This window comes from Scyliorhinus canicula, chromosome 29 (genome assembly GCF_902713615.1).
Source record: "Scyliorhinus canicula chromosome 29, sScyCan1.1, whole genome shotgun sequence".
Taxonomy (NCBI): Eukaryota; Metazoa; Chordata; class Chondrichthyes; order Carcharhiniformes; family Scyliorhinidae; genus Scyliorhinus; species Scyliorhinus canicula.
This window is the reverse complement of record NC_052174.1, coordinates 11,756,858-11,768,955: the sequence shown is the minus strand read 5'-3', so window position 1 is coordinate 11,768,955 and position 12,098 is coordinate 11,756,858. Positions and strand designations below refer to the sequence as shown.

The 12,098-nt window shown below is 51.8% G+C and overlaps 1 protein-coding gene across 3 annotated transcripts in view; it reads right to left on the bottom strand.

The window, feature by feature from the left end:
- Positions 1–674: 674 nt before the first annotated feature.
- LOC119958407 (galactose-3-O-sulfotransferase 2-like) overlaps positions 675–12,098 on the bottom strand; it is a 35,347-nt gene continuing 23,923 nt past the window's right edge. For 2 of the 3 annotated variants that reach the window (XM_038786923.1, XM_038786922.1), the window contains exons 2-4: positions 11,933–12,043; positions 5,914–6,223; positions 675–1,709 (exon numbers count right to left, since the gene is read on the bottom strand). In XM_038786923.1, the coding sequence (XP_038642851.1) occupies positions 900–1,709; positions 5,914–6,223; positions 11,933–12,043 (1,231 nt within the window). In that variant the 3' untranslated portion in view covers positions 675–899. Of the gene's footprint in view, positions 1,710–5,913; positions 6,226–11,932; positions 12,044–12,098 lie in introns of those variants that run through there. The other variant, XM_038786924.1, reaches the window with a different exon arrangement.

Here is a 12,098-nt window from a genome sequence, read left to right as displayed (position 1 = left end):
TGGGGTCTGATTGATCGAGTCGTTCCCACGGAGATTGCACCATGGGAGCTACTGCCCCTCATGCTTTTGTTTAATTTAAAACGAGCGCAGCGCCTGGACACGTCCCTTTTGTCTGCAGAAGACAGGCCCTTGTATATGATTATATGTAGCTTCTAGCTAGCATAAATCCAACTGTCCATTTGTGGGCCACTGTCTTCACAATCTTCAATTGGTTGTTAGTGTGATTCATTGCTTCCTTTGAAATTTGGAATTCTTGGGTTTGTCCAGATTATGGTGCAGTGGTAAAACCTCACTGGACTAGTAATTGCGCGACCCAGGCGAATACCTGGGAGACAGGCTCAGAGGGATCCCTCCATGGCAGTGGGTGGGATTCGAACGCAATAAATAAATCTGGAGCTGAAAGCTATTCTCAGCAATGGCGACCATGACAACTACGATCGACCGCCGTAAACACTCGACTGGGTTCAGGGAAGGAAATCCGCTGCCCTTACCCAGGCTGGCCTACACCTGACTGCGGTTGACCCTTGAACTACCCTCTGAAACGGTCAAACGAGCCGCTCACAGTCGGGGGGGGGCAATTGGGGTTGGACGCTAAATGCTGTCCTCGTCCAGGAACGCCCATGCCCCGAGAAAGGACGAATAAGCAAATGAAAGAGAGAGTCAGATGAAAAGTCTCTTTTTTTTTTCAGCAAGACTGGTGGATAAATACTTTGATGTAACAATGGTTCGGAGTTGGAACGGGGCACTGCCCCACTCATGCCCAACGCTGTCGAAGTGGCAGTGAGGAACGTTGCTTTTGGAAATTGTCAGCCTAATCTTGACGTAGATGTACAATAACTGGAGGGTAGTTGGGACAAAAGGAGGGTCAATCCCTTCCCGGTATACGTTCACAAACACTGCTATGATGTCTGTAGACCTTTGCCCATGGAGGTCAGGGGGAAGAGCTTGGCATCGAGCAAATCCTTGTACTGAAGTTCAGGCATGATCATGCGCAAACATTTCGCCCTGCTGCTGTTGTCGAGGTTCGGGTTAAGGTTGTAGCCCATGATCTGGGCACGTCCGTACTGGAAGGGCTTGATGTTCTTGTCCTGGATTTGGCTAGCCTCCACTGGCCTGCTCCCCTGGAGGCAGAGGTCCACCAGCCTCTGGCGCTTCTGTTGCAGGGCCAGCACGTCGTTCCGCATCCTCAGCCGCCCGTACTCCTCCACCTTCTGCCAAAATGTCCGGTTGAAGTGCAGGTAGAGCTCCCAGTCCAGCGCGTTCCACGCCTTGGCCCGCCCGACCGTCTCGGCGGACAGCTTCCTCACCGTGACGTTGCTGCGGAAGTTGAGCTTGAAGGAGACCACGTCGTCGAGCTCCCAGCAGAGGGCTTCCTTCAGCAGGACCATCGATTCGTCAAAGTACTCCGACAGGAGGATGAGGTGGAAGGTGTTGCCAATCTCCTTGAGGACCAGGTCTAGATAGTCCCTCGTGTCGTTGGCGTTGTGGTCGAAGCCAAAGTCGAACCACATCAGGTTCCTGGCGTACTGGTTGCCACGGTCCCTGGCCGAGTAGTACTTCCACGGCTCGCTCAGGAACTGCTCCAGCGACTCCACCCTCTTGAACGCCACGCTCGAGCCCTTGTAATAGGAGAAGGAGGACTCGGCCAAAGTCACCGGGTTCCGCAAGATGGAGAAGTAAAAGGTCCCCCTTGCCATCACCTTTTCAACCTGTAGCGGAGAAGAGAACGGAAACAGTGAATCTGCCACTGACAGGTGGAAGAAACTAAGAGAAGGAATTGAATTGATGGGAGGTGGTCGCAGCTCTAGAGGCCCAGGGTTAATGCTCTGCAGACAGGGGTTCAAATCCCGCCAAGGCAGCAGGTGATGTCTAGACCGGGCGGCATGTGGCGCAGTGGTTAGCACTGCGATTGCGGCGTTGAGGACCCGGGTTCGAATCCCGGCCCTGGGTCACTGTCCGTGTGGAGTTTGCACATTCTCCCCGTGTCTGTGTGGGTTTCACCCCCCAGAACCCAAAGATGTGCAGGGTAGGGTGGATTGGCCGTGATAAATTGCCCTTAGTGTCCAAAATTGCCCTTAGTGTTGGGTGGGGTTATGGGGATAGGGTGGAGGTGTTGACCTTGGGTAGGGTGCTCTTTCCAAGAGCCGGTGCAGCCTCGATGGGCTGAATGGCCTCCTTCCGCACTGTAAATTCTATGATAATCTGTAAATTCTATGATAACCCTGTCTCACTTAGTCTGATCTGTAATCTCTACCAGCAATCTGAGCTGGTACTTTATATTAGAAATGAAAATGAAAGGGCAGCACGGTGGCCTAGTGGTTAGCACAACCGCCTCACGGCGCTGAGGTCCCAGGTTCGATCCCGGCTCTGGGTCACTGTCCGTGTGGAGTTTGCACGTTCTCCCCGTGTCTGCGTGGGTTTCGCCCCCACAACCCAAAAATGTGCAGAGTAGGTGGATTGGCTACGCTAAATTGCCCCTTAATTGGAAAAAAATAATTGGCTAATCTAAATTTATTAAAAAAAAAAGAAAAAAAAAAAAAAAAGAAATGAAAATGAATACAGGACATTCAGAGACTCACTCAGGTGTGTAAGATTTCTATATTGAATATAAAACTTAATTTAGTACTAAAATTAATTTTACTACATCCGGCTAGTCGCTCTCTCAATTAATTATTTCAAATTTAAAGCACCCAATTCTTTTTTTCCCCCACAATTAAGGGGCAATTTAGCGTGGCCAATCCACCTACCCTGCACATCTTTGGGTTGTGGGGTGTGAAACCCACGCAGACACGGGGAGAATGTGCAAACTCCACACAGATAGTGACCCAGAGCCGGGATCGAACCTGGGACCTCGGTGCCGTGAGGCAGCAGGGCTAACCCACTGTGCCACCGTGCTGCCCAGAAATAATTCAGTGGTTAGGTTTGGTTCTTAATCCTTCTGTTGCCTTTAGTGTGTGCGGAAATGCTAGGGTTTGTACATGAGAGAGAGATACGGAGAGATGGAGGGAGAGAGAGACAGAAAGGATGAGAGAAAGGAATTTAGAAAGGATGGGGAGAAAGAGACAGAAAGGAGAGACCAGAGAGAGAGGTAGGGAGAGGGAGAGAGAGAGAGAGAAAGAAGGTAGAGCGAGATGGAGAAAGATTCACTGAGCGTGACAGAAATCATCGAGTCTGCACTGGCTCTTGGAAAGAGCACCCTACCCAAGGTCAACAACTCCACCCTATCCCCATAACCCAGTATCCCCACCCAACACTAAGGGCAATTTTGGACACTAAGGGCAATTTATCATGGCCAATCCACCCTAACTTGCACATCTTTGGACTGTGGGAGGAAACCCATGCACACACGGGGAGGATGTGCAGACTCCGCACAGACAGTGACCCAAGCCGGAATCGAACCCGGGACCCTGGAGCTGTGAAGCGATTGTGCTATCCACAATGCTACCGTGCTGCCCTAGATAGAGAGATAGAACGAGAAAGGGACGGAAGGAGAGAGAAAGGGCCAGAACGAGAGGGTGAGAGAGCGGGAGAGGGAGGAAGAGAAACAGAGGGGGAGAAAGGAAGTGAGAGAGAGGGTGGGAAAGTGGGAGTTGAAGGGAGAGAGATGGAGAAGGAGAAAGAAAGGAAGAGAGAGAGAGAGAGAGGGTGGAAGAGGGAGGGCGAGAGAGGGGGACAAAAAGCAAAAGTGATGGAAGGAGGGTGGGAAAGAGAGGGAGACGGAGAGAGAGGGAGGGAGAGAGAGTGAGAGATAGAGAAGGAGAATTAGAGTCAGGGAGAGAGGGTAGAAGATGTAGGAAGAGGGAATCTATCAAATGATAACCAAAGTTTTCTCGATTTCTTCTCCATGTCTACTGTATCAGCTCAGAGCATCTTACATCCAGTGAAATGAATTGTTACGGTGCAGAAGGAGACCATTTGGCCCATTGCATTGACACCAGCTCTCCGCATGAGCAAACCACCCAGCGCCACTCCCCTGCCTTCTTCCCGTTACCCGGCACACTCTTCCTTTTCAGATCACGGGCTGTGGTGATGGTCCCTAGCACAGCAGGAGAAGGGCCACCTAACCTGGGTGACAATTACTCTGCTGTGTTGCCCTTCGAGGGCCAATCACCACAACTCTCCAATTCCCTTTTTGATCCTGCCTCCACCACACTCGCAGACAGTGCCTTCCAGCCCTTCTGCCGAAGAGGAGTCTCTCCTCAGATCGCTTTTGCATCTTTTACTTAAATCTGTGCCCCTCTCGTTCTCGATTCTTTCACGAGCAGGAACAGCTCCCCGTCTACTCTGTCCAGCCCCCCCACAATTTTGAACGCCTCAAATCTCTGGGCGAAGACATTTCTCCAGAATTCTCCACGGGATATATTCACGTTTTTGAAGAATATCTTCGCACGCACATGATTTAGGGAAGGATCCCCATTGAATTGTGGGAGAAGTGCTCCCTCCATGGTCACAAGTCCTGGTGTTGGGTGCGAACCCCGAACCTCTGGATCAAAGATAGGGGGCGCTACCACTGTGCTTCAAGGCCTACTCCTACAGGATTCATTCATTACTGTTATACACTGATTAATAACTTTAGTTCTGGTCTTCCGAACAAGAGGAAAAATCTAAAATAAAAACAAAATACTGCAGATGCTGCAAATCTGAGATAATAATGGGAAAAGCTGGAAAAACTCAGCTGGTCTGTCAGCATCTGTGGAGAGAGAAACAGAGATAACGTTTCGGGTTCGGCTGACTCATGTTCAGAAGAGGAAAGATCTTTTCTCCACACCAACTCATCGAGTCAGAGAGTTTGACAGCACAGGAAGAGGCCCTTCGGCCCATCGTGTGTGTGCCGGCCATCCAGCCCCTCTCTATTCTAATCCCGTTTCTCAGCACTTGGTGCGTCGCCTTGTTTGCTGTGGGAGTTTCAATCGCTCATCAAAATGCTTCTTAAATGTTGTTCCCGCCTCTCCCACCCTTTCAGGCAGCGAGTTCCAGATTCCCAGCATCCTCTGGGGGGAAATGGTTTTTCCTCAAATCCCCTCTAAACCTCCTGCCCCTGACCTTAAATCTCTGCCCCCTGGTTATTAACCCTCTACTAAAGGGGAAAGTTCCTCCCTATCCACCCTATCCATGTCCCTCATAATATTGTCCACCTCAATCAGGTCCCCCCTCGGCCTTCTCTGCTCCAAGGAAAACAACCCCGGCCTAACCAGCCTCTCCCCATAGCTGGGACACTCCAGCCCAGGCAGCATCCTGGTGAATCTCCTCTGCTCCCTCTCCAGCGCAACCACATCCTTCCTATAGAGTGGCGACGAGAACAGCACTCAGTACTCTAGCTGCGGCCTAACCAGCGTTTTATACAGCTCCGTCATAACCTCCCTGCTCTTACATTCTATACCTCGGCCATATGCCCTTTAATTTTGTTTTGATTTTCCCAATTAAGGTGGCCAATCCACCTACCTCACACATCTTTGGGTTGTGGGGGTGTGACCCACGCAGACACGGGGAGAATGTGCAAACTCCGCACGGGCAGTGACCCTGGGCTTGGATCGAACCCGGGTCCTGGGCGCCGTGAGGCAGCAGCGCTAACCACTGCGCCACCCTGCCGCCCGTATGCCCCTTCCTAACCACCTTATCTCCCTGTCCAGCTGCCGTAAGGGATCAATGGACATGCAAACTCCCTCTGTACTTCCAATCGTTCCATTATTCATTGCGCGCTCCCTTGCCTGGTTAGACTTGCCAAAATGCATCACCTCGTACGTTCGGGGGACAGGTCCATTCGCCACTGCTCAGTTTACTTAAAGACCGCTATCGGGTCATCGCCACCCCCCCCCCCCCCCCCCACCCACCACCCCCCCCCCCCCCCACCCCCTCCCCGCGCCTTCTTTTCTCTGCAGTAAAGAGGCGCACGCAGCCTGTGAGTTGCTTTACCTGTGGTCGGAAGAACCTCATGTGGTTGCATATTATGTGGTACTCTTGTGTTTTCATTGGGCTGTAGTACTTAATCTTCCTGGTGCTGAAGAGCAAGGGGTAGCCAAACTGGTAAGAGTTGGGCAGAGCGAACGTCAGGTTCCGCGCCTCCCCGAAGCGGTACAGTATGTTGAGGATTGTGCTGCTGGCTGTCTTGTGCGTCTTTAGGAACATCACGTGCGTCTTGGGCTGACAGGGTTTCCGCGGCACCCCTTCGTCCCGAGGGGTCAGCGACAAAACCCGAGACTGGTCGAGCTGGCTGGACATTACCCTGGAGAAACGGAACAGCATCCAAAATGAAAAAGTCAGCCGGGGCGCCGGTATAAAAATGTCTTCGACAAGATTGGTTTCAGCAGAATCACAGCGAATGGACAGGTAAATGGACCCCCCCCCCCCCCCCCCCCCCCCCCACCCCCCCCCCCCCCCACTCCCCCGGTCTGACGGTGAAAACGCAAATCCCTTTCTCAAATCATTGAATCCCTACAGTGCAGAGGGAGGCCATTCGGCCCATCGAGTCTGCACCGACCCTCTGAAACAGCACCCCCCCCCCCGTCATAGAATTTCATAGAATTTACAGTGCAAAAGGAGGCCATTCGGTCCATCGAGTCTGCACCAGCTCTTGGAAGTTATTTACAGGGTGCAGCATTACTTGTGTCCATCTCCTACCGACTAACCCAGTGTCCCGACGGTCTCTCTTTATAGGTGCTCGAAGTACTTAATCAATCAATCCCCTTCACCTTGATCATGCAATTAACGTACAATGAATGTACCCTTAATACCTACAACATAGAGATGGGACATTGGTCAAAATGGGCAACTGGTCTGTGTTGGGATTCATGAATCTCTCGCCCAACACACTATCTTTCTGTTCCTTTCTCCCTCAGGGGAGGCCATTCTCCCACTGGAGCCTGCTCCGCCATCCAACTCCCCCTTCCCACTCTGTCCCTCATATTCCTTCGGCTTTATTATGCGCCTGAGCATCCACTGCCCTCTGGGGTAGAAAGTTCCAAACCTTACGGGAGGAGACATGTCTCTTCACCTCAGCCTAAAATGGCCGACCCCTTATCATCAAACTGTGATCCCCCCCCCCCCCAAACACTGCTAATTCTGGACTCTCCAACCAAGATGCCTCTCAGCATCAACCCTGCCAAGCCGGGCAGCACGGTGGCCTAGTGGTTAGCACAACCGCCTCACGGCGCTGAGGTCCCAGGTTCGATCCCGGCTCTGGGTCACTGTCCGTGTGGAGTTTGCACATTCTCCCCGTGTCTGCGTGGGTTTCGCCCCCACAACCCAAAAATGTGCAGAGTAGGTGGATTGGCCATGCTAAAAAGCCCCTTAATTGGAAAAAATAATTGGGTAATCTAAATTTATAAAAATAAAAAAAAATAAAAAACCCTGCCAAGCCTGGCTCAACTCCAGGGGTGGAGGGGGTTGTCTTATGAGGAGGGCGGTAGCACAGTGGTTAGCACTGCTGCCTCACAGCTCCAGGGTCCCAGGTTCGATTCCCGGCTTGGTCGCTGGCTGTGTGGAGTTTCCTCCGGGTGCTCCGGTTTCCTCCCACAGTCGAAAGACGTGCAGGTTAGGTGTGGCCTGGCCGTGCTAAATTGCCCCTTAGCGTCCACGGGATGTGTCGGGTAGGTTAAAGGCTACTCGGGATGGGGCGGGGAGGTGACCTTGTGTGGCGTGCTCTCTCGGGGCAGGGCAGACTCAATGGGCCCGAATGGCCTCCTTCAGGACTGTAGGGATTCTATGATGAACGGTTGAGCAGGTCGGGCAAACACTCGTTGGGAGTTTAGAAGAACAAAAGATGATCTTATTGAAGCTTCTGAGGTGCTGAGGGGATGTTTCGTCTTGTGTGGGAAACTAGAACGAGAAGGACCAAAAATAAGGGGCCTCCCATTGAAAATAGAAGCAAAGAGAGATTGTTTCCCTCAGAGGATCATTAGTCTGTGGAATTCCGCGCCCCCCCCCCCCCCCCCGCCCCATCCTAGAGAGCAGTGGAGGCGGAGGGTCATTGAATATATTCAAGACTGAAGTTAGCCACATCTTTGATTGACAAGGGAGTCGAGGGTTAATGGAGGTCAGGCAGGAAAATGGAGTTCAGACCACAAACAGGCCAACCAGGATCTTATTGAGTTGCGGGGTAGGCTCAAAGGGGCCGAATGGCCTACTCCTGCTCCAATTTCATTCAATGGGGGAGGCCGTGGCGTAGTGGTGTTAGTAATCCAGTCATGCTCTGGGGAACTAGGTTCAAATCCTGCCACAGGACTTAAAAAGTCTAATAGTGACCATGAAAACATCGTCGATCGTCGTTAAAAACCCCACCTGGTTTGCTAATGTCCTTTAGGGAGGGAAATCTGCCGTCCTTACCTGGTCTGGCCTACATGTGACTCCAGACCCACAGCAATGTGGTTGACTCTTAAACACCCTTAGGGATGGGCAATAAATGCTGGCCCAGGCAGCGAGGCCCACATCCCAAGAACAGGGCCTGAGGCCTGAGGCCTGAGGCCTGAACCCAGCTCTTTTCTATTCAAGTCGCCGCACTGCCGCCTCCGCAACCCACCCCCTACCGCTGCTCTTTTCCCATAAGCCCTGCCAAGTTCCGGAACTTTCCTCACATTTCTCAACATGTCTCAGCACACGCTTAATTTGTAATATTAGCCCACACTGTCAAATTAATGTCAAAACAGACATGCCTCTGAGGGGGCTGTGGGAAACGCTCTAATTATGCGGTAGCTCAATGCATCAAGGGAGGAAACGGTTTCCTGGCCTGCCTTTGCCCAGGGACATCGAACCTGCCAAATCCCTCACCTCTTTTCATCTGAAATAAACCTCTCGGTTGACTCGTTTTTAAGGTGTGCCCCTGGGGAAGGCGGTGACAGTAAGCCAACTTCTTGACAATCGGGTGGGTTTGTGGGGTCACTCCAGAGGTTACAGGCTTCGTGGGGGGGGTCTGGACTCACATGTAGGCCAGACCAGGGTGAGGAGGGCAGATTTCCCTCCCTAACGAGGTCATCAGTGAACCCAGACAGGTCTTTGCCGACAAACTGGCGGTCGCCATTCCATTTTCCTTCAGTGGGCGTGGCTGGCTGGTCCAGCGTTTCTTGCCCACTCCCTCATAACCCTTCAGCTGACCGCTTCAGAGGGCAGTTAAGAGTCAGCCACGTTGCCGTGCGTCTGGGGCAGAGGTGAGCAACCTACGGCCCGGGAATCACGTTCGGCCCACCCGGATTCGGAGCCCCCCCCCCCCAACGAGACATTTTGGTGACCGGCGCCCACGCGCGGGGTCACCACATTCCGCCAATTCCCGCCCGCGTGTTTTTTTCTCCCGACCGGTATAGCTGAAGTGATTCGCCCGTCAAGCGAGGGAGAGTGAAGTGAGGTGTGTGCCGATCCCTCGCAACACTGACTGTGAGAGCCGTGCACTCCCTCCGCTTCCAAAGAGTGAGTAACTGTTTCGTCTTGACCATTTGACGTTGATGACAGTTCTATTAATGTGTAAACGATTAAGAATTTCCTACAACCTGTTCTTAAATGTTTGGCGTGTATTAGTTAGCGTATTCAGTCTTGCCGCCCGCTATGATGAACGAGGGACAATCAAGAGGCCCACTCACTGGCCCAGGTTACCCAATACTGGTCTGGAGTCACATGTAGGCCAGACCGGGTAAGGATTTCCCTCCCTGAAGGACCATTAGTGAACCCGATGGGTTTTTTTTTTAACAACAAAAATTCATGATAGCTCTCACGGTCACTAAGATTAGCTTCGTAAGGGCAGCACAGTGGTGAGCACTGCTGCCTCACGGCGCCGAGGTCCTAGGTTCGATCCCGGCTCTGGGTCACTGTCCGTGTGGAGTTTGCACATTCTCCCCGTGTCTGCGTGGGTTTCGCCCCCACGACCCAAAAATGGCAGATGGAGTTCAATCCAGGCAAATGCGAGGTGATGCATTTTGGGAGATCTCATTCAAGAGCGGACTATATGGTCAATGGAAGGGTCTTGGGGAAAATTGATGTACAGAGAGATCTGGGAGTTCAGGTCCATTGTACCCTGAAGGTGGCAACGCAGGTTGATAGAGTGGTCAAGAAGGCATACAGCATGCTTGCCTTCATCGGACGGGGTATTGAGTACAAGAGTCGGCAGGTCATGTTACAGTTGTATAGGACTTTGGTTCGGCCACATTTGGAATACTGCGTGCAGTTCTGGTCGCCACATTACCAGAAGGATGTGGATGCTTTAAGAGAGGGTGCAGAGGAGGTTCACCAGGATGTTGCCTGGTATGGAGGGTGCTAGCTATGAAGAAAGGTTGAGTAGATTAGGATTGTTTTCGTTGGAAAGGCGGAGGTTGAGGGGGGACTTGATTGAGGTCTACAAAATTATGAGAGGTATGGACAGGGTGGATAGCAACAAGCTTTTTCCAAGAGTGGGGGTGCCAATTACAAGGGGTCACGATTTCAAGGTGAGAGGGGGAAAGTTTAAGGGAGATGTACGTGGAAAGTTTTTTACGCAGAGGGTGGTGGGTGCCTGGAACGCTTTGCCAGCGGAGGTGGTAGAGGCGGGCACGATAGCATCATTTACGATGCATCTGGACAGATGTATGAACGGGCGGGGAACAGAGGGACGTAGATCCTTGGAAAAGATCCCACAGAATCCCGGCCACAATACATTTGTGACGTTATGGGATTAAAATAGAGAACAATTCAGACCACTGTATGAGGAGTTTGTACAGCAAGGGCATCATCTCTACATTTTGAGTGGCAGTTCAGAATCGCTCAGACAAGAGGTTGGACTGATGTGGAGGTGAAGCGGGGGGGGGGGGGGAGATTTCTAGGATTTTTGGGGTGGATTAATGGTTTGTGGATCCGAGGCGGACCCGTGAATTTAAAATACATAGAATCCCGACAGCGCAGAAGGAGGCCATTCAGCCCATCGAGTCTGCACCGACCCTCCGAAACAGCACCCTACCTAGGCCCACTCCACGCCCTATCCCCGTAACCCAGTAACCCCACCTAACCTTTTGGACACTAAGGGGCAATTAATCTTGGCCAATCCCACCCAATCCGCACATCTTTGGACTGTGTGGGAGGAAACCGGAGCACCCGGAGGAAACCCACGCAGACACGGGGGGTGGGGGGGGGGCAGAATTGAACCCGGGTCAGCCATGATCAAATTGGCCCAGATCTGAGGGGCTGAATGGCCCCCTGCTGTTCCCATGTTTCTTTGTGAAGTGCGTTTCTCAAAACAGCGATGGGATGATATAACTAAGATCTGAATTCAGCAACGGTCAACATAGAATAGCAAATTAGCGTTTTCAAGTATTTCATGCACTTCACCTTTGACCTATTCCAGTAAGGTCCGTTAACATGCACCAACGTTCAAATTCCAGTATTTAAACTGTCACCTGGTAGAACGGAACGTGGATATTGCAGGAAAGAGACATGTTGAACACACCGGGACGAACACAAGAATGCCAAATTTCAAAGTCACAATCATGTTGAACGGGAGAAAAACAGGCCCCCTTTTTTCTTTCGTTATTCTTCCGCCAGATGTGGGCGTTGGCGGGCAAGGTCAGCATTTGCAGCCCAATTCCCCCCTAGGGCCCTTGAAATGAGTAGTTAGCTCGGCCTTGTCAGAGGGCGGTTAAGAGCCAACCCACACGCCTGTGGGTCTGGAGTCTCGTCCAGGCCAGGCATGAGGTGAACCAGGAACAAAATTTCAACAACAACAACAGTAAAAAATACGTCCCAGGTTTTACGAACTGAATTGAAATCCCACCAGCTGCCGTGGTGGTGGGGGTCCGAACCCATGTCGCCAGGGTTGGGCGTTCAATGCTGTTCCCAACTTCACCACCACATTCCCTACGGTATAAATTGTGAGCGTCCTGAGATTTGACGTTCTTGTGTTTGCCCTGATGAGTTCCAGGCGCGAAGCTTCGACAGCACTTGTCTTCTCCACAATCGTGATTGAAGCAAAATGTAAAATGACCTTTTTTTATCCGTGATGCCGAGCGTCTGGATTGCCAGCCCAATAGCCATTAGGATCACCACAGTCATCCATAGGACACTGAGTGTACACCACTGGAGTAACCTTGGCTTCCTGAAAGAAAGAGGTGGTGTGTGAGAAGGTGGACAGGAACATCCTTTCAACCTGG